Genomic DNA, 18,766 nt, shown 5'->3' on the forward strand with positions numbered 1-18,766 from the left:
CACTATTTTAAAATAAACTTTGCATCCCCAGACATACATTTAATGATAAAAATATTTTATTTATTTTATAATCCAAAGTTTTATTTTCATTTTAATGAACATTACATTAAAATTTAAAGAAGAAAATGTCTCATTATTTTATAAAAAGATGTTTTGTCACACGTTACATTAAGATGTTAAAAGTAACATTGATGGTAACACTCAATGTAAGGCACCTGATCCCTTTTACTGAATCTTCTTGATGAATAATCTAGAACTAGAAATCTAGAATTACACGATCAGTACCTTGAAACAAAAAAGCCTGCAGAAACCAAATCCAAAGTATAGATAATGAACACAATCCTGCTTTTTACATTGTAGCTCCTGACACTAAATCAGTGATTTTTTTTCTGTTTTCTTGTTTCTTTTTTAAAACGCTTTGCAGCTATTGTGTTTACTCTTCATACATTTCAACAGTTCATGTCATACATCATTGTCCAGGAAACTAATCATACTCTCATGTTACTGTTAATTAAATACAATTATGTACAAGATTGGCATTATAAATCCAACCATCTAATAACCAGGCCACCATGGTGATTCATTAAAATGCCTTATGGGGTCTGTACAGCTCAACATCCATGATGCTTAATGGCTTGTGCGTTTATGCATTAGGCTCAGACTATGTCACAGAGCTGCATCAGAGTTTGCTTTGTGGTTTGAGCAGGTCCTTCAGAGCATCCAGGTTCTCCCCCTCTGGAGCCTCAGGCCATGCGCTGTGGTCTGGAGACAAACACACACACACAGGAAGTTAGAATACCACACTGCAAAGACCAAAGAGTGGATGTATTAGGAAACTGTACATACTGGGTATCTCCCACATGGAGTGGTAAAGACTCTGTCCTGCATCAACCCTCAGTGTGGCTCCAGAGATGTAAGAGGCAGCAGGAGAGAGCAGGAAACACACTGCTGATGAGATCTGAAAGTAGAAACAACAAAGAAGAGAAAAAGTTACTGAAATAGTCTGTGTCATACTACAGACACACAGCACATCCTCAGTATCTATGACTTTCTGCCCACCTCCTCTCACCTATGCTGTCCACTGTTCTTATCATATTACATGACCTGACAACAATTTCCTGAATTTGTGTGACACCAGTTATTCCAGTGTGGGGTTTTTAATCAGTAGTGTGACTCCTGATACCTTACACTGCTGCATAAATTGTCATATACAGTCAGCTGCCATTTCATTGGCTGCACCTGTACAATAATTTTTTTATATTTTATTATTATGTTTATTGTGGTAAATTTTTCCAGTTCCTTTCTGTGCTTTATCAAGGTAAAGCTTGGATTGTTCTGCGTAAGTTTTACTTTTAAGAACACAGCAATGCATGGCTAAAACACTATTTTAATAGGGCTGAACGATGTACCAATTATTAATTAATTAATCAGCCCTACTTTTTAGACATAAAGCTGCAGTCCACATTGTGGGTGCCACTAAGTGGTTACCTCTTCGGGGACTCCTAGCCTCTTCGCAGGGCTAAACGGAACAGACATCTTGAAAAGATCTGGTCCGAGCTCCTTGTAGTTCTCCATCGCAGTTTTGGAAAAGATCGTACCCTGCAACCAGACAACATGACCACATGATCAAAGAACTCAAAAACTGATTCTGCACTAACTCATGACCTGTACGTACCGGTGCCACAGCGTTGACCCTGATTCCTGAGCTTGCCCACTCGATGGCCAGACTCTTTGTTAAGTTATCCACTGCTGCCCTCGCTGCTCCCGTGTGTCTGTCAGCGAGAGGAAACAGTGTTTCAGCATGAGGGAAAAGAGTGTGTGAGTTTGGACATTTGTGTGTGAACCTGGGAGGAGGTGCTGCTTACGCCATGCCCGGGAAGCCCTTCCACATGTCAGCGATGATGTTGACGATCACACCTCCATGTTGCTTCATCCACGCAGTGTAGACTGTGTGGGATAGGACAGCAACACTCAGTCACACTGAGAACTTCAAACACACTCACAGTGTTAGCTGCCTGCAGCTCACCCTCCTTGCAGCAGTGAAAGGTCCCGGTCAGGTTGGTGTCAATCACCGCCTTCCAGCCTTTGGAGGAAATGTGCCCCGCTGGGCTGCTGAACTGACCCCCTCCGTTGTTCACCAGAAAGTCTATCCGGTCGTACTGCTTCAGCACCGAGGACACAAGATCCTTCACCTGCAGCACAGGGAGATTACATAATATAATCATGCGATCATGCACTGGCAATATGAATATGAAGCAGTTTCAGAGGTTGCACGTGTGTGTGTGGAGGCCCACCTCATCCTCGTTGCGGATGTTGCACAGTAGGGGAGTGACACACGCAGGGCTGGAGGGAGGGATTTTTTGTCTCATCTCCTGAGCTGCTGCCTCCAGCCTCTCTGCCTTTCTACTGGCGATCACCACACTGCAGCCTGAAGAGAGGACAGTCAGCTCACCTTGACACGCAACAACTGATGATTAATAAGTTATTATACGGTTATCTGGTGTGATTACTGGGAATAAAGTCACCACAGACACTCTGAATGCATGTTGCTGAGAGTTTGTTTATATGGATGAATATATATATATATATTATATATATATATATATATATATATATATATAGTGGAAGTGGGAGTTGCAGTGGATTTCTTTTTTTTTTTTAAGTCATGTCAGGCCCAGATATAAAAGTGATCTTTCTGTATTTATTCAGCAAAGACAAACTTCGAGGGCTGAACCATATGCAAAACAAATATATATATATATATATATATATATATGTGCTGGGGTCTTTACCAGCAAACAGGCATCTTATACATCTGGAGAATATGATTTGTAAGGCTCCTGAATCTCTGTAGCACCGCGATGCTTCTTTCATGTTAATATGTTGTGGCAGATAATTTAACTTTTCTAAGTGGATACTGCCCTTGGTCATATTGTGATTTGAATTAATCGTTCAGCCCTAGTTTCTATCACACTTTACTTTATGTTGACAGTGTGCCTCTGCCGTATTTAAATAGTGTCACAGGTGTGCAGGTCTTTGCTGGTCAGACGTGAACAGTGCAAGTCTCCTGTCTGTCTGTCTGTCTATCTGTCTGTCTGTCTATCTGTCTGTCTGTCTATCTGTGGCGAAGTTCATTCGACTGTTGTGGTCAGTGTCAGTCAGCTGCTGCTGTTCACTTCAGACCGTCTGCGCTGTGAACAAATAAGACTGAAGTCATTGAGTCTGACACTCACCAAGCTCCAGCAGCTCTGCAGAGATGGCTTTACCGATGCCGGTGCCCCCTCCCGTTACTACAGCAACTTTGTGGTTGAACAAGCCCGGTCTGAAAACACTGGAAGCCGCCATACTTCTTTCTTCACCCTGCTGAAGTGAATTACGACAGTACGCCCTCTGCTGGAAGATTTACGGCAGCTGATGTCTGTGTTGTTGCTCTGCTGCCACCTTCAGAGTAAACCGGGTCCTACAAGGTTCATTCTTCTCAACACATACTGTACGTAGACTACACAGCTTTTTAAAAAAGTAAATTATTTTTTCCCCTGCACTTGATATTAAGCGACAGATATTTAATGTAACAGAAATATAAATATACAACGAATGTCGATCAAAAAAATGAAATTGATATTTTCTATTTTTGATAGACAATAACACATCTTATTATGGATTTTTTTCTGTTGGAGCAAAACTTTAAATTATTTTACAATAATTGTTTTTATATGTATGCTTGTTATTTGTACATTATTTGTGCTGAAGTTCAAGATGGACTTTTAATTATAAAAAAAAAAAAACTTCACTTATTAGAATATTTCATATTCATACACTAAGTGCCATCAATGACTGTCACAATATCTTGGTCCGCTTCGTTCTGGTATCCCAAGTGTAATATGTCTATCATGACAAAGAGTATTCAAATTTCACTCTGACATGTATAAACACTGACCCCTTATAGTAGCAGTAATATTTTCCATAGCAGAAGTTCTGACTGGCCATTGCAGTAAATACACAGGAATAATCAGTAACTAGCGATGGCTCAGTTTTATTTAGTCGTGCTGTTAAAGTTGCAACAGAGATGACACATAATACCAGAGCTCTGGATCTGGCACAGATAGAATGATTTATATTTTCAGTTGATCCTTTGAGGGAATTATCTTCACCTTCTGCTCTAGTCAACAGTATCATTTTAAGTGCTGGGAATTTCAACAGGAAAAGCCAAGTGATTTCTAACTGAAAGGCTTCACCTTTTTGTCCACAGGGTAAATACAGCACACCTGACTGCCTGTAAATTTGTGGGTTTCTCATTTAATTTGCTAAATGAAAGCAGTCTAAGTGCTTACTGACAAAAAAACCCAGGGGAGGAGAACCTCTTTCTTCTGTTGTCAGCCTGGGACAGCTGTACTGCCTTTGACAGTATAACACTATCCGCAGCCTGAGCTCCAGTGAAAATTTCTTCTTCTGAATAAAACACATTTGGATTCTACTGCTACATTATAAACAGATGTACAAAGACACAAACAAAGGGTTCCGCTCCAGACTGCTTTATTTTTGGACGTTGTGGCCATGTCCAGGTCGGTTAAATTATAGAAAATAAAGTCCCAAATCCACCAGCGAATATCGCATTGGTTTACTGGTCCTTCAACTCCTTCAGCCTCCTGATCGCAGACTTCACCGTCACAGCGGAAGTTGTGCTGAAAAAAGAAAAAACACAACATTACTTACAAAAAGGTGCATTTTTCAACAACTTAAGACACCTCAAAGCCACCTGCTTTACACAAAGACGAAAACGAAATCTCTTGTGTGGTGGATTTAAAGTTATTTCATTGAATTGTAATTGTCAAATTTGAGGATTAGGGTTATGCAAAGTTATAAGGTAAACAACGGTTTCAAACATCTTTATATTAGTATTCAGTAATACGGAAAAAAGATTTCCAGACAGAAGTCCCTTTCAGTTTATCAGCAATTAGGTATCTAAGCACAGGAATGCTTAATTTGACAGCATTGAAAAGTTGCTTTGTGGTTCTCTCTGATGTTGTTTAATAGAATAATATTGATGTTTGCATAAAATCCACCTTTCATTTTCCATATTATGGTCTGGTGAGGACACAGCTATATTATTTCAAGCAGGTGTTGCACTGGATGATTTACAGTTCTCCAAAATGACACAGCCACATGAATGCCTTCTACATCTGTTTAAACGCACTGCTCCCACGAATGTCATAACTGATTCCTTTCAATTTCTAAAAATGAAAAACATGGCTGCTGTCCTCAAAAAGACAGGCATCATCATTTTTGCATCAACATAAAAGCAAAAATGTGATTGTCTGTTGAGCAGTCCTTTGGTTAAACAGTCAAAGACAAAGCCCTCAAACTGAATTTTCTTTTTTTGTTCTAAAAAACAAACAGCAACAATTTCAGTTACATGTTGCCAGATGAAGCTGCATGCTAAATCTATACTTCACAAAATGAATCCTACTTGTAAGTCCAGGCGCCTCCAGCCACAGTCTTCTTGCAGGACCCGCAGTGCCAGATACCAACAGCCCTCCTCTTCATCTTGGTCTGTAAATACAAATGAAGCACATTAAAAACAGATATTAAGGTCTTAATGTGTTCAGTGCTTTCTGCATAACATCATGAATTAGTTGTAGCACAGTCTTAAAAGTTGTCCTTTGGGCTGTCCTTACCTTGCCACAGAAAGAGCAGGTATATTTTGCATGCTGTGAGATTTCAATTTTCTTCACCATCTTCCTCAGCGACGCGCCATAACGCGTGCCGTATTTACCAACGATCCCCACCTTCTTGGTGCGCTTGGCCTGTGAACAACATGAACAAAGTGAGATACAACAAACACTAGCAATACACTGGGGTAATACTCCTGACACTTCTTAACTGTGTTGATGTTATAGGGGTAAAGAGTGAGCTTAAACCAGTACTATTTCTGACTATCCAACTAGTTTAAATAACTCCGTTTATAGAGCCAAAGGGGTTATAAACATCAAAGATTGACATCGTAATGTACAGGGGATTAACACCATGTCATATCACTTCTAAGTATTAAACACATTTGCTGCCTGTACGTAGCAAAACACGTAAAATCAGGCGGAATAATGGTCTGTCACCAGTGGGTAACTAGCTACCCTACACAAGCTTCTTCTTACCAAGCTAGCCACCTAGCTAACTCCAACCAATTCAACGACCCTCGACCAGGTTTAGAGGCAACAGACTCATATTTAAACATTTAGCGTGCCATTTCGCTTCACTTTAAAAAGTGCAGGTCCATAAACGAGCACGGGATATACGAATTTAATGACCAACAGCAAGCTAACATGACTAGCCCGCCCGGTACTTGGACTCAAGTGAGTTTAGCAATGGTGGCAGCCATTTCTGTCTCAACATGACATGAAAACATCGTTTTTTCTGTTTATAGAATCATTAAACCAACACAAAAAAGACTCTGGTGTGACACAGGAGGACACCCTAAAACATCCGAATGTGTGATTGTATAATTTTTGCACAGAAAACGTTAGATTAACACGGATTGGGAAGGGGACATTTTCGCTCACCATCGTTTCAGTGGAGACGTAGGTCCAAAGAGGGATTGCTTACGGCGCAGGCGCGATTTACTGGGTCGCATTGCGCTGCATTGTGGGAGTTTGAGTTTTCTAAGAATGCACATACTAATACATAATTTTTTTTTTAACTCCCTTCAAAACAAATAGGAAAATACAGTGTTTTGTTTTTTTTGTTATACCAAATTTACAAGCATTAACAACAATGAACAACTAAGTCAGAGAATACAGAAAATTATAAAGGAAATGGAAACCCGTAACTAAGGACGCCTCAGTAAGTACGCGCATGCGCATCAATGTGGTGGACGACAACATCCCTGCTGCTGAGTTGAAATGTTTGTCCACTTAGCTTGTCATGATGCGGCCTTTGTTGTTTGCGCAGATCTAGAGCATTAAAAATATTCTTTCTTGTCGATTAAGTTCGGTGATAAGCTATGAAGCTAACACGGAAACTGGTTCTCGCTAAGGCCAAGGCCTCCGACTTGGAAAGCGTGAAAAAACTGAACTGCTGGTAAGTGTTTAAATTTTTAGCAGACCACTATTTTAGATGGTGTTTACTTTGCATGCTGATGGTCCAGGTTTAGCAGGTGCATCTTTTTTCTATATCTCTTATTTGTTGTAACGATACGTTTCCCTTTTTTTTTTTAACAGGGGATGCAACCTCACTGATGTGAGTAGTCATACAGTTCAGATCGTGTTTGTTGGGACACTGAAACTAGTACTTATGCTTTAATCGACTTAGTTACTCTTCTTTTTATTGTTTTTTATTGCAGTTTTATGTGTGTTATAATACAAGCGTTCCCTGTATACCCTGTCTTTATAGATTTCTATCTTCTCTCAAATGCCCAACATTAAGGTGCTGACACTGAGGTGGGTCTGACACACAAACAGCCACGTTACTGTTCACACTGCCGCACTGTGACGCGTCACAATCATTTTTGGATGACTATTGGATCCTGGCGGTGACCTTCTTTCTTTCTCCTTAGTGTCAACCGCATCTCGTCTCTCGCTCCTCTGGCTGGCTGTCTGTCTCTGTGTGAGCTCTACCTGAGGAGGAATATGATCCCCTCTCTCTCTGAGCTCTCTCACCTGCGCTCCTTGACAAGTCTCAAGGTGCTCTGGTTGGCTGAGAACCCGTGTTGTGGACCCGAGTCCAGCCAGTATCGCCTGACTGTTCTGCGCTGCCTCCCTCGTCTCCAGAGGCTGGACAACCTGCGTGAGTGTGCAGCATCTTTGCAACCCCCCCCACTTCAATTTCAGTTGTCATGAAATTGCAAATGTGTAACAGCTTTGATCACCTCATACCTATATGTGTGTATGTTTTGTGTGTGCAGCAGTGACAGAGGATGAGATTTCACTAGCTATCATGGAGGGTGAAGTCGTCACCACCCCCCCAGGCAGTGTCCAAAACCAGCTTTCCTCCAACGGACTTCCAGAAGCAGAGACAGAGAATGACGCGCTCAACTACAGCATGGAGGAGACCAAGTGAGCCTGAGTTAAACTTTCCATGGCTGTCAAATTAATGTAGACATATTAAGATAAAATATTCTCATATTTCCTCTTGATTTTTGTTTTCAGTAAAATCAGGGAAGAGTTGGGGATGAAGCCCCTCTCCAGAGACAAGTTCCCCTCTCTCTCCTCTCCATCAACCAGAGAAAGCAGATCATCTCTGAAAAAGGTAGCCTCTCATCTCTGAACAGTGCTTCCCTAAAACTCAAAAGGACTTTGATTCTTCTATTCAAGTCCGCAAACAACTAATCGCTTTGATTGTATTTTCAGTCACACACTCTCGATGCAGTTCTGCTGCTGCTGAACGATTTGGATGAAGAGGAGCTTCGCATCGTACACACAGCTACACAGAACAGACTCCACACTTACACACTGGACTCTGAGATACTAAAAGACTCACTGCAGACACTGAAAACCGCTGACATCACACAATAAAACTCTGCACAGCCTGCACTCAGGGCCAAACCTCTCACTCCCTTTTCCACGTCCAAACCAAAATCTCATCCTTAGAGATTAGAAACAGGGTCCTAACCACCCCCCCACCCTCTCTCCTGTTACCTCCTGATTCCACTAAGCATGGCACGTGACGTGACTTCACTGACCGCTTGTCTTTGTGGTCCAGTTTTCACATGTGGAAGAGTACTGAAAAATTTCCTTGGCTTTGGCTTTTTTTTTTTTTTTTTTTCTTCTTTTAATGCAGCATGCCTATCTGCCTTGTAAGAACAAAAGAATGTATGTTTTGCTAACTGTAAATCTATTTCTCTAATTAGAAAGAATAAATTGCAATACATTAACTTTCAGTGTTGAATTTAATTACACAGATGTTAGCAGAAAACGTGTACATTCAGTAGCAGAGTGTGAATATCAGTGCTACAAAAGGGGCATTTAGGACAACTCATAGTACATGTCATCAGTGATCTGATTTAAACCATTAATTTAAACTGTGCAGAGCCTGGAAGCTGCATGTCTCATGTCAGATGTAGTGACGGCTGGGACTGTCGGTTCATGGATTGTATGTGACACGTGAGGCGTAAAGCCTCCTCTTCTCAGTCACCCTCCTCGTTCTCCAGGAAATCCATCAACGTGCTCGCGTCCACAGCGACAATCAAGCACTCCACTCCATCTGCGCCCTGGAGAATCATGGGAGTAAATGTAAGTGACAGACACCTAGATTCTGCAGCGTAATGGCACTTGAGTAGGAGTTGAGACGTCTAAAATGAAACACGGCCCCACCTTGCGTGTCCGGATCAGTTTGTGGTCTCTGAACTCAGTCAGCTGAGTCCTCAGCGTGAGGTCAGAGTTGACCAAGAACGCCTCTCGACAACGCTGGTAGAAATCTTGGAATGACAATCCTGCACACGGTGACAGGAGAACATTAAAATCACATCACTAATACATCACATTTTACAGAAAAATCTGTTTTGAACGTGTGTGTGCACCTGTATATGACGGATTGTCTTTGTTTTCCAGCTGAAATTGCACCAGCAGTTTGAAAATTCCTCTGCGAAAATAAAAGACACAACCATGAAAAGCTGAAGAGAAGCACCAGGCCTTTAACAGCTCATTGTAGCAACATGAATGCGGTACCTTGCATTGGGCGTCAAGCTGCGGAGCACGTGTGTGAGGGAGGACAGAGCGAGCGCGCCAGTCTGCTGCACCAGCAGAGAGTTTTCGTACGACGTCTCCTCTGTGTAGTGCTGGAACGTCACACACTCCCACCACAGCCAGTTAAACTGACTCTGCTTAAACTGGTCCCACACTGGGAACGCACAGGAGACATTCAGCTTCAAGGATGCATTTCAACACCATTAACTCTGCAGTAGACACACTTACAAACACCCACCCAGTGGAGCGTTGATGTGGTCTAAAGAAGCCACTAAGTGCAGGTTGGGGAGAGATGCCAGCTGCCCCAGTGCACTCTGGGTCTTCTCTCCTCGCAGCATCGGCCCATCGATATTATGGATTATCAGGTACACATGGAGATCTGGGCCTGCGTGGACATGCTTAATTGTAAAACACACATAATTTCAACACAAACTATATAACAGAAACACACTCACTGTCTTTAAGGGTCTGAGTGATGAACTGGATCTGGTCTGAGGGTGTTCGGAAACTTCCCTGGTGCTCTAGAACCTCACATGTCAGAGCATTCAATATCTGCAATGAAAACAAATATAAGGAAAATGGACAAGTGTCATTTGTACTTTTGATCCACTTGCTCCTATTTTATTTAAGGTTTTATTTTTGATATAAATGTGTAGGATACTGACTGATTTAAGAGTAATGGAAGGGAAGAATCCATTAACCACAAGATGAATTTCTTGAGCCAAGTGAGACACACGGAAGTCCTCCAGCAAAGCTTTTTTGCTGCCCAGACCGTAAACCAGCACACTGAAGCCTAACCTACACACACACACACACACACACACACACACACACACACACACACACACACACACACACACTTTATGTCTTGTACCAATTTTAACATGCAAAAACCACAAAGTTACGAAAAAGCATTCAGTACAAAAAAGGGCAAACCGCACTCACTGTAACTGAAACATCCATTTGCTAAAGTGCTTTCGGTGTTTGCTGTGGAGCTGCTGGATCTCTGTGGAGTAGCAGGAGGTCTTTCCCTCTAAAAGCTGCACCAGCGTCTCCTGCAAACGCAAAACAACTATCTCAAAAAACTTGGGAAAGCAGCATTAATACATATCAACTTCTGCCTGTTATATACTGACCCTGTCGAGTTTAGGGGTGTGTAAGCGCTCGAGGGTGCGGTCTGATGTCAAGATCTTTGAATTGCCGTGGGCTTCAAAATACTCCTCAACCATACTGGGCTGGTTGAGGGGTTCAGGAGTGTTCTTGCTCTTCTTGGCAGGTGTCTTGTACAGAGCTGCAGATGAACCTTTACTAGATGTTCTTGGAGTCTTTATGTTCTCCTTATCCTCTTTCTTTACTTTCTGCTCTTCTTCTATCCCATCTTCATCCTCATCCTCCTCCCCAGAGTCTGAGGGGGACAGCTCACTGTCGCTGTCTGAGCGAAGGCTTGGAGCTGAAAATGTCAAACAGCTTTAGAAAACAGCTAAAGTCTCAGTTAAGATAACTTACTGTAACAGGAAGAGAAGCTACGTTCACGTATGCTAAACTCACTCGTCATTCTCTTCCTGAGCCTGTGAGGTGTTGTGGAGACAAACTGGACCTTCTTGCTCTGTCATACAGAAAGCAAAGTTTACACTGAGTACACAGCAGCAGAACCACCTCATCACACCACAGAGGAAAATGGCAGCAAAAAGAAAAATGCCTCCTAGTCTCACCCTCTGTGGCGTCCTGCTTTCACCTCTGTGGTCTAGATAGAGAGGGAGAGAGAAGGAACAGACTCAGTTGTATGTAAATGGACACTGGATAGGATGTACACAAAGACATAGGCAGGATGTACTGGACTCACTACGGCCTGTTCTGGTGGGAGTGGAGGGCTCAACGTTTGGAGTCTTACTGAAGGTCACGCTTTTCCCGGGAGTCCGTGCCAACTCACTTGCTATGAATAAAAACACAAAAACAAAGTGTGTAATAAAAACCAAGTTCATAATAACAGATCTAGTTGTTGCTACACGATACAAGAAGGTTTGAGTATCTCTGATGCAGAGTGTGTGACTAATAGAGGGTCTCACCAGTCTGAGCCATGCTGTGGCCGCGTTTAACTTTCTGAAAAGTGAAAATGGAAGATCCAGCCACTCTGGACAAACCCTCCTCATCCTCTGTGAAACCAAGAAGAAAAAATAATAATACAACACCACTTTCAATGACTATTTTCTATATCATCAGCAGCACTCATGCTAATGTACGTTGTACCGTTCCACAATGGACCATCTGTGATAATATGATGTGTTAATACACTTTTCATAAACCCAGTCTACACAGCCTCCAAGATTAACCAACACCTCTCCAAAACAGTTCCAACAAAAACAATATTATCATCATTATTAATGAAGGTAGGATTTATTACAGTTGTTGTATTAGACTGCATTACTTTTAGCTAAGTGTATTGTTTTTTGCAACCAGAGATTTTAGGAAAAACTATTGTAAAAACTTTGCCATTACATGCCTGTTTTTACCATGTATATCATAAGAAAAACAAGCGAGTAGGGGAAGATGATGCACCAGTGGGTAACATATAAAACACAACAGTCTCAAATTCACACTTTGAACAATTGCATCACAAAGAAAAACAATGCATAAAGAAAATTAGAAAAAACAAAAACAAAACCTTTCGCTTGCTACTTGTTATATTCTAAAGGTGGATTAAAATTACATCAACCATAAGAAAACATAAAACCTTTAAATATAAATTTGTCAATATCCTTCCCCACTAGTCATATTTTTAGGTGTATTGTTTTGCACTATGTGGCTGCAGGTGGAAGTCCCTCTGTTAATTTAAAATATCCTAAATGAAAGGAAGAAGAAGAAGAAGAAGAAGAAGTCATCCCTCTAAAATATAAAGTTGTATATTCCCTATAGGGCTCTACAAACACAAAGAGAGGCTATGAGCACAGTTTACTACGAATAATGGGGTTTGTCTCACTCACCTTCTGCGTTGTCTGTCCCTAAAGCCTGGATATAATTCTGCTCATCACAGACTCCGTTTTCCTCCCCATCATCGCCCTCTGCGTCCTCTCTGGCCCGCCGTCCGGCCGGGCTCTTAAACGTGACCATCTTCTGGACAGACCCGCCGCTGCTCTGCACACCTGCCAACACACACGGGCAGGAGGTTTAGAGAGACAGGTGAGGTCAGGTCAGGTGACTCCTCATACACACCAACATGTAAGCGGGAGAAGTGACTCTGTTGTCCGTACCCTCCTGTTTGTCCACGATGTGCTCCAGGACATCTCCATCCCCGACGAACTTCACCTCCAACACACTCATGACTGAAGGGAAATACTACAACAACAACAACAACAACAACAACAACAACGGTTACAACACGACAACACACACCGCTAACAACGTCTTTTAAACAGCCGTTAGACCGTTAGCTTGCCGGTGTAACGTTAGTGTGTAGGGAGCGGAGAAGCGCTGCGGCCGGTCGTCAACAACAACAACAACAACAACAACAACAACAACAACAACAACAGAGTCAAACAGAGGAGCGGAGCGGAAATAAAGAACATCAGAACTGAGGAAACTTACTCGGTAAAATGTCAGTATGAGTCGAGGGAGATGTAAACAAACCTCTCATGACCTGCGAGCTGAACTAAGACGTGGTGTGACAACTTTCCGCGCCATCCTCCTGAAGTTTTTAAACCACGTGACAAGTGAAAGGTCACACGGTGGCCAATCAGAACGGTCGCTGCGGTGAAAACACCATTTCCCAGAATGCTCTTCGCACTGCGAATCTACCATGGATACATCCCATAGATACATCCATGGAAACTACTCACTGCTCACATTTTCTAAATTAGAAAAATTAGAAGAATTAATTTTTATTATCAACAACTATAATAATGATAATAATAATAACAATAATAATAATAATAATAATAGTAACAATGGCATATTTCCTGCTTTATAATTTAAAAATGTTGACATTGATATGATAATTTATTGATATTATTTATTATCATTACCTCTGTAAATATCGAAGTGTAAATATTATATTATTATCTATTATTTATCTATCGAAGTATTTGTGACTGGCATTTTGCAGTTTTTCCCAGTGTTGGACTAATAAAGGACTATCTTATCTTATCTTATCTTATTTGGAAATCTATTTTAGAACTTTGCCAATAAACCTGGAAAGAGAAAATGTGTGGTAATTGTGGACAATACTAATTTTATTTAGTCTAAAAAATAAATCCTAATTTTTGTGGTTGCGATCTTTAAGTGTATCACAGTGGACAACAATCTATAACAATGGAATAAGTAACCTATCACTCAGCGCTTCATCTTTAATTTCTTTGTCTATATCTTGTATTTACCAGCACATTTTACTTTGAAGTCAAACACTGCACAAAAGCATCTGTCTCTGTTACGCTAATTTCATTTGGTTGGGTTCCTGTCTGAGTTGCTGTCATAGACAATGACAAACACTGTACAAAACAAAAATGTAAATATTGAAAAGACAAGTTCACATTTCTCAAACAGGGTCTCTATTAAGGTAGATGGAATAACTAAGGCCGTTTACAGTAAGATGCAGAAACTGGAAGTATGTTTGCATTGTCATTCACTGGTTTTTAACCAACTGGGCACATACGTCGTCTACTGGCATTTGTTGCTTCTGTTTCAGCCACGGCATATACTGATACATTTCACTACAAAGTGACATTGATTAAAACAACATAGTCCTGCAACTTTGATTTATTTCAACATTCAAAAGCTTACAGGTGTGTATTTTTTCTACATTTCTTTTCCCACTTCAAAGACATTGAGGGAATAGGTCTACAAAAGTAATACTGTTATTTAATCAGTCAATCATTTGAAATTAAATTCTTCTACTCATACGTATGTTTTACTCCAGAGGAACAGAGGAAAGAAGACGTGATGGTTACGAGGTGTCACAGGTTGCTTCAAGAAGTCCTTCTTTCAGTGTTATTTCTAGCTACGCTTACAAAGTTATGTATTAGTGAACAGTTGGACAGATGTTCACCATCCGCGAGTGGGTGTCCACCTCCCCAGCAGACGGCCATCAGAGTGCACATGGTACACGGTGTGCATCATTGCTGTCGCACAAGACTACAGGAATGAACAGAGATGATCAGACAAGAGGAGAGTGACACAATGAAACTGATAAAGCAGTAAACTTAGCTCCACACTGCACACAACTTACATGGTAGGGGATCAGTGTGAGCAGAGAGCCGAGGGGATACTTCCTGTAGTCCAGCGGTCCTGAGATGGGCTCCACTCTACCATGCTCCTGCGTCATAGACAACAACCTGGAGGGGAAAAGTCTCTCATCAGAACTTCAGTCACACTTTAAATTGAGCACTGACATTAAAAGGTAAGAGTAATAGCGTTACTTGAGGTGCGGGTGGCCTTCAATCACAGCATATCCAGTGGGAAGTTTTCCAGCTCCATCCAGACTGAGAGTGGCGAGAAATAATATGTCAGGGCCCAGTTTAAATCACATGTTCAATACCGAGCTGACAGTCAATGTATCTTGTATCAGCCTACAGTGTCGAGCAGTTTACCTGTCCCATCTGCAAATACAGAGTCAACTAAAAAATACTAAAGAAGGCACCTGATTCCACTCCATCCACAGTCGATCAGGAGCTGGTTCCTGTGAGGACAGTGTCCAATGACCCTTGTCAAAACCCTCACAGCCACGTCCTCCAGACTGCATGAGCCAATCACAGACTGCTGCACATCTAAAACACACCAGAAATCATCACTGCTGTTTGGTGACTCTCAGTTTTCTTTTTTCTTTTTTTTCCATTATGTTAAGTTCAACTGGAAACCTGATACAACTACATCTACATCCTTCCACACACCATAGAAGGCGTAGTTTCCAGGATGCACCTCGCTGAGCTGCGCCATGTCTTTGACTGGGTGACTACAGGAAGGGGTGGAGCCAATGCTGGACTTACAGGTGATGCCAACAGCCTTCAGTCTGCCAGAAACAAACACAGAGATGTAAAATTAATGATCATATCAATACAGCATTTCATTAGACATAAATCTAAAAGCTTGTGTACTTGTAACAACTATCTGCTTGGGCCAATTATTCCCCATAATGTGATAACTATGAATAAAATCAAACAACTTAAACCTGCATGAATTGAATTTCAGACAACTTGGAGAAACCCAACAAGCTGTAAACTTAACATTGATATATTATCTGAAAAAGCTGACAGGTGGTTATATACACATCAACCGTGGAGACGTGGAGCGATGTTGTAGCAGCAGGTCTATCAGAGCTTTTCCACTGAAAACTGCTGCTGCTGGAAAAGACATTGTTGATGGTGGTGGGACTGAACCAAAGCAGTAAAACAAAACAAAGGAACGAGCTAAAAGGAGTGGCATGCGACACCTTTCACATTTTGTGTAGTTATTTAAATTACTGTTAATATGAATCTATTAAAGCTTAATAAGGAAAAGGTGGTCAGTGTAAATAAGCAAGGTTTAAGTAGCGTTAATCCGTCTGAGGTGTCACAAGTTTAAAGTTCTTTCTTATCAACTTTACTCTCCTTTCTTCTACAATCACAGCAGCAAAACAACAGGACCAATGTGAAGCAAAGAAACTTGTACTTGTCAGGAGGGAACAATAACTGCACTTCCTCAAAAAAAACAACAACTTAACTACAGCAGCACACAACATTACCAGTTTACTTTTGTCTTACTTTTCCATGAACTGCAGAGTCAAGCTGGTGGTTTCCTGGGCCACAGTCTGTATTTGCTCCACTCCTCTGCAGTTATAGGTGTTCCCACAGTGAGCGTACACCCCCGTCAGCTGCACACCCTCCGTCTCAGCGATGGCCTGAGCCAGACCGAGCGCCTCGGGTTCTGAGTGCAGGACACCAGCTACGACAGAGAGCAAACACACAATCAGCAGGCGCTCAGTCGCTGATGACCGGCCGCAAAGTGGTTTCCCGACCTGTTTACCTCTCCCATTGCCGCAGTCCAGTTTCAGCCAGACGTGCCACTGCCGACCGTCTCTCAGGCGTCTCTTTTTGAGCTGCTCCAGAGCATCAGGATGATCCAATAAAACCTGGAAGAGGTCCAGCCTTTCTGACAGGGCTGCACAACGCTCCACCTGCAACCACACACATATGCAGACATAAATGAATGCAAGTGGTTTTTTGAATATGGCGGGAACATAAAGAATGAATATAATAATTATAAGAATTTATGTGAAATTAATGTTAATTGCATTGATCTGCGGGTTGATATCCATAATAATCAATGATCAGTTAATTAGCATAAAAGGAATCAATCACTGTTTTGATGATTTCTTAGTCAAATGAATTAGTTGCACCTGTTCTTTTCCAGCTATGATGGGTAATGTCTGCAGTGGAAGAGGTGAGCTGTGTCCCACTTCCATTCTACATACTTAGAATATTAAGTATGTGCTATATATATATTATATCTTATCTTAACCTGCCCTTATAAACAAGTTTTTAATGCTCCTTTATGTTTTTATGTCTTATGTTTAACATGTCTTTTGTTGTTTTTAAATGTGACCTGCACCCTGATCTGTGGGGTACAGTATTTCGCTGTGTGCTGAAATGCATATCATGGTAGTGGATGTACCATCAGTCATACAGTAGTTTGTGTGTGACAGAGAGCAGGGACACAGGTGTAGTGTGAGCTGAGAGAACCTTATCAAAGGGAACAGAGTATGCATAGAGGATGTCATCAAATCCGTGGTCGGCATAGAAACAGGCCTCTGCAAGTGTGGAGACCACGATGCACCTCCGTGATCCACCTGTCATTATGTCAGCACACTCACTAGACATGCAGACAAACACGCAGAGATAGACCTGTTCAGTATCCTCGAAATGTGACTGAGCTATATGAACGTCTTGTGCGAGTGTGAGAGTGTGTGTTCGTACAGGGTTTTGTGTGTCTTCATGTGCGGCCGAAGCTGGACTCCCAGCTTCTGACAGCGTTCGATCATCCTCTGGGCATTTCTCTTCACTTTGTCCACATCCACCACCAGAGCAGGGGTGCACAGGGCTGAGAGGGGCTCCCCCTCCATACTGGCAGCACTGGAGCAAACACACACACACACACACACACACACACACACACACACACACACACAGAGACACACAGACACACACACATTATAATTCTCATGCAATTATATCCTTATGCATGACTGGCTTCAACTCACATAATAGTCCTACAGTGACACTATTCTTATAATAACAAACACACATAGACAAACTGGTATGTGATACGTATATAAATAACATACCAGCAAATCAGCACACACAAATTCGTTTTTCCAATTCTGTGTAGTGTTGCAATGCTGCAGGTTATGTAAATGTAGAGACCTTTGAACTTTAAAACATTAAACACCAAGAGGCTTTTAGTTTCTTCCACTGAATTCTTACCAACTTTAAATGACATAAAAAAACATTAAATAACCAAAATAAAATAGAATAAAAGGAATATACAGCCACTATTACTATGAAACTTCTCCACAAACAGACCTGATTTAAGATGCTCTACTTTATTTTTTCTTGACAATTAATGGCATTTCAATATATATATAAACGCAAGTTCAAAGTAGACGGAGTCACTTATCATTAAAGATGACTTACCACTCAGTGATTGTGATTTTTTTGTCGATATGCGAGAGGTTGTGGTAAGTGTTGGTGCAAAATGAACGAACGACTATTTTTCTACTCGTACGTTTGGCGAGTTCGATACGAATCGATTTTACACTTACACATTTTTGCCTTCAGGAAATAGCCATAGCCTGCATTCCCACAACAACCCGCGCCTTCTCGGCTTTTATATGATACCAAACCAACTGCCAGCCAAATTAATTAAAAGCATCACAGACGACACGTCCTGAACTCTCGCGGCCTGAAAACTCGAAGTGCTCGATACATGTGAGATTCGCACTCGATAGGAAAAATCGCTCGAACATCCCACTAGTTGTGATCACGTTACTCCTACGGCATCCTTGAGTGGACAAACCTCTTCAGGACATGTGGTCATTCATTAATGTAAAGCAGAGCGTTTATTGAAGG

General features: G+C 41.5%; 5 protein-coding genes across 9 annotated transcripts; 1 reads left to right on the plus strand and 4 right to left on the minus strand.

Moving 5' to 3' along the window:
* Positions 1–38: 38 nt before the first annotated feature.
* pecr (peroxisomal trans-2-enoyl-CoA reductase) lies at positions 39–3,388 on the minus strand. The gene is made up of 8 exons (XM_056392244.1): positions 3,234–3,388; positions 2,295–2,428; positions 2,027–2,192; positions 1,866–1,947; positions 1,676–1,772; positions 1,489–1,599; positions 847–958; positions 39–762 (listed from the first exon to the last, which is right to left on the minus strand). Exons 1-8 carry the CDS (start codon positions 3,343–3,345, stop codon positions 680–682), a joined length of 897 nt encoding a protein of 298 aa, XP_056248219.1. The 5' UTR covers positions 3,346–3,388; the 3' UTR covers positions 39–679.
* Positions 3,389–4,516: 1,128 nt separating this feature from the next.
* On the minus strand, positions 4,517–6,650 carry rpl37a (ribosomal protein L37a). Its single transcript, XM_056392162.1, has 4 exons — positions 6,555–6,650; positions 5,676–5,804; positions 5,468–5,550; positions 4,517–4,682 (listed from the first exon to the last, which is right to left on the minus strand). Exons 1-4 carry the CDS (start codon positions 6,555–6,557, stop codon positions 4,619–4,621), a joined length of 279 nt encoding a protein of 92 aa, XP_056248137.1. The 5' UTR covers positions 6,558–6,650; the 3' UTR covers positions 4,517–4,618.
* Positions 6,651–6,834: 184 nt separating this feature from the next.
* cfap410 (cilia and flagella associated protein 410) lies at positions 6,835–8,863 on the plus strand. The gene is made up of 7 exons (XM_056392160.1): positions 6,835–7,071; positions 7,212–7,230; positions 7,384–7,430; positions 7,547–7,776; positions 7,895–8,045; positions 8,139–8,238; positions 8,340–8,863. The coding sequence occupies exons 1-7, from the start codon at positions 6,995–6,997 to the stop codon at positions 8,502–8,504; spliced, it is 789 nt and encodes a 262-aa protein (XP_056248135.1). The 5' UTR covers positions 6,835–6,994; the 3' UTR covers positions 8,505–8,863.
* orc2 (origin recognition complex, subunit 2) lies at positions 8,860–13,382 on the minus strand. Of its 4 annotated transcripts, none has more exons than XM_056392158.1 (16): positions 13,257–13,382; positions 12,923–13,007; positions 12,656–12,814; positions 11,741–11,827; positions 11,518–11,607; positions 11,387–11,418; positions 11,223–11,280; positions 10,811–11,124; positions 10,620–10,729; positions 10,340–10,472; positions 10,130–10,226; positions 9,913–10,059; positions 9,657–9,828; positions 9,509–9,570; positions 9,303–9,421; positions 8,860–9,199 (listed from the first exon to the last, which is right to left on the minus strand). In XM_056392158.1, exons 2-16 carry the CDS (start codon positions 12,990–12,992, stop codon positions 9,116–9,118), a joined length of 1,734 nt encoding a protein of 577 aa, XP_056248133.1. In that variant the 5' UTR covers positions 12,993–13,007; positions 13,257–13,382; the 3' UTR covers positions 8,860–9,115. The 4 variants fall into 4 exon arrangements, with proteins under 4 accessions (XP_056248133.1, XP_056248134.1, XP_056248131.1 ...); XM_056392159.1 differs by having other exon boundaries at positions 13,299–13,373; XM_056392156.1 differs by having other exon boundaries at positions 12,923–12,994; positions 13,257–13,365.
* A 1,026-nt stretch (positions 13,383–14,408) lies between these two features.
* Positions 14,409–18,474, minus strand: zgc:162816 (uncharacterized protein LOC571260 homolog). 2 transcript variants are annotated; one of them, XM_056391795.1, is made up of 10 exons: positions 18,332–18,474; positions 17,615–17,770; positions 17,381–17,510; positions 16,665–16,815; positions 16,403–16,583; positions 15,554–15,672; positions 15,304–15,430; positions 15,083–15,145; positions 14,893–14,998; positions 14,409–14,798 (listed from the first exon to the last, which is right to left on the minus strand). In XM_056391795.1, the coding sequence occupies exons 2-10, from the start codon at positions 17,758–17,760 to the stop codon at positions 14,709–14,711; spliced, it is 1,113 nt and encodes a 370-aa protein (XP_056247770.1). In that variant the 5' UTR covers positions 17,761–17,770; positions 18,332–18,474; the 3' UTR covers positions 14,409–14,708. The 2 variants fall into 2 exon arrangements, with proteins under 2 accessions (XP_056247770.1, XP_056247769.1); XM_056391794.1 differs by lacking the exon at positions 18,332–18,474 and adding an exon at positions 17,983–18,089.
* Between the last annotated feature and the right edge of the window lie 292 nt (positions 18,475–18,766).

Source organism: Seriola aureovittata, chromosome 12, assembly GCF_021018895.1.
Source record: "Seriola aureovittata isolate HTS-2021-v1 ecotype China chromosome 12, ASM2101889v1, whole genome shotgun sequence".
In the NCBI taxonomy this organism is placed as follows: domain Eukaryota; kingdom Metazoa; phylum Chordata; class Actinopteri; order Carangiformes; family Carangidae; genus Seriola; species Seriola aureovittata.

What these genes read in the sequence shown, in the direction of transcription:
- orc2 (XM_056392156.1), bottom strand. Translation starts at nt 13,305, where the DNA reads ATGAGAGGTTTGTTTACATCTCCCTCGACTCATACTGACATTTTACCG. An exon ending in ACACCCCTAAACTCGACAGG is followed by an intron (nt 10,730 to 10,810) that starts GTCAGTATATAA and finishes TTGCGTTTGCAG; the next exon opens with GAGACGCTGGTGCAGCTTTT. An exon ending in CACTCAGACCCTTAAAGACA is followed by an intron (nt 10,060 to 10,129) that starts GTGAGTGTGTTT and finishes ATGTCCACGCAG; the next exon opens with GCCCAGATCTCCATGTGTAC.
- cfap410 (XM_056392160.1), top strand. Translation starts at nt 6,995, where the DNA reads ATGAAGCTAACACGGAAACTGGTTCTCGCTAAGGCCAAGGCCTCCGAC. An exon ending in ATTAAGGTGCTGACACTGAG is followed by an intron (nt 7,431 to 7,546) that starts GTGGGTCTGACA and finishes CTTTCTCCTTAG; the next exon opens with TGTCAACCGCATCTCGTCTC. An exon ending in GCAGATCATCTCTGAAAAAG is followed by an intron (nt 8,239 to 8,339) that starts GTAGCCTCTCAT and finishes TTGTATTTTCAG; the next exon opens with TCACACACTCTCGATGCAGT.
- zgc:162816 (XM_056391795.1), bottom strand. Translation starts at nt 17,760, where the DNA reads ATGGAGGGGGAGCCCCTCTCAGCCCTGTGCACCCCTGCTCTGGTGGTG. An exon ending in ATGAAGACACACAAAACCCT is followed by an intron (nt 17,511 to 17,614) that starts GTACGAACACAC and finishes CTGCATGTCTAG; the next exon opens with TGAGTGTGCTGACATAATGA. An exon ending in TGTGGATGGAGTGGAATCAG is followed by an intron (nt 15,146 to 15,303) that starts GTGCCTTCTTTA and finishes CGCCACTCTCAG; the next exon opens with TCTGGATGGAGCTGGAAAAC.
- rpl37a (XM_056392162.1), bottom strand. An exon ending in CCTGCTCTTTCTGTGGCAAG is followed by an intron (nt 5,551 to 5,675) that starts GTAAGGACAGCC and finishes TTGTATTTACAG; the next exon opens with ACCAAGATGAAGAGGAGGGC. An exon ending in GGAGGCGCCTGGACTTACAA is followed by an intron (nt 4,683 to 5,467) that starts GTAGGATTCATT and finishes TTCTTTTTTCAG; the next exon opens with CACAACTTCCGCTGTGACGG.
- pecr (XM_056392244.1), bottom strand. Translation starts at nt 3,345, where the DNA reads ATGGCGGCTTCCAGTGTTTTCAGACCGGGCTTGTTCAACCACAAAGTT. An exon ending in CTTTCACTGCTGCAAGGAGG is followed by an intron (nt 1,948 to 2,026) that starts GTGAGCTGCAGG and finishes TATCCCACACAG; the next exon opens with TCTACACTGCGTGGATGAAG. An exon ending in CTCCATGTGGGAGATACCCA is followed by an intron (nt 763 to 846) that starts GTATGTACAGTT and finishes GTTTGTCTCCAG; the next exon opens with ACCACAGCGCATGGCCTGAG.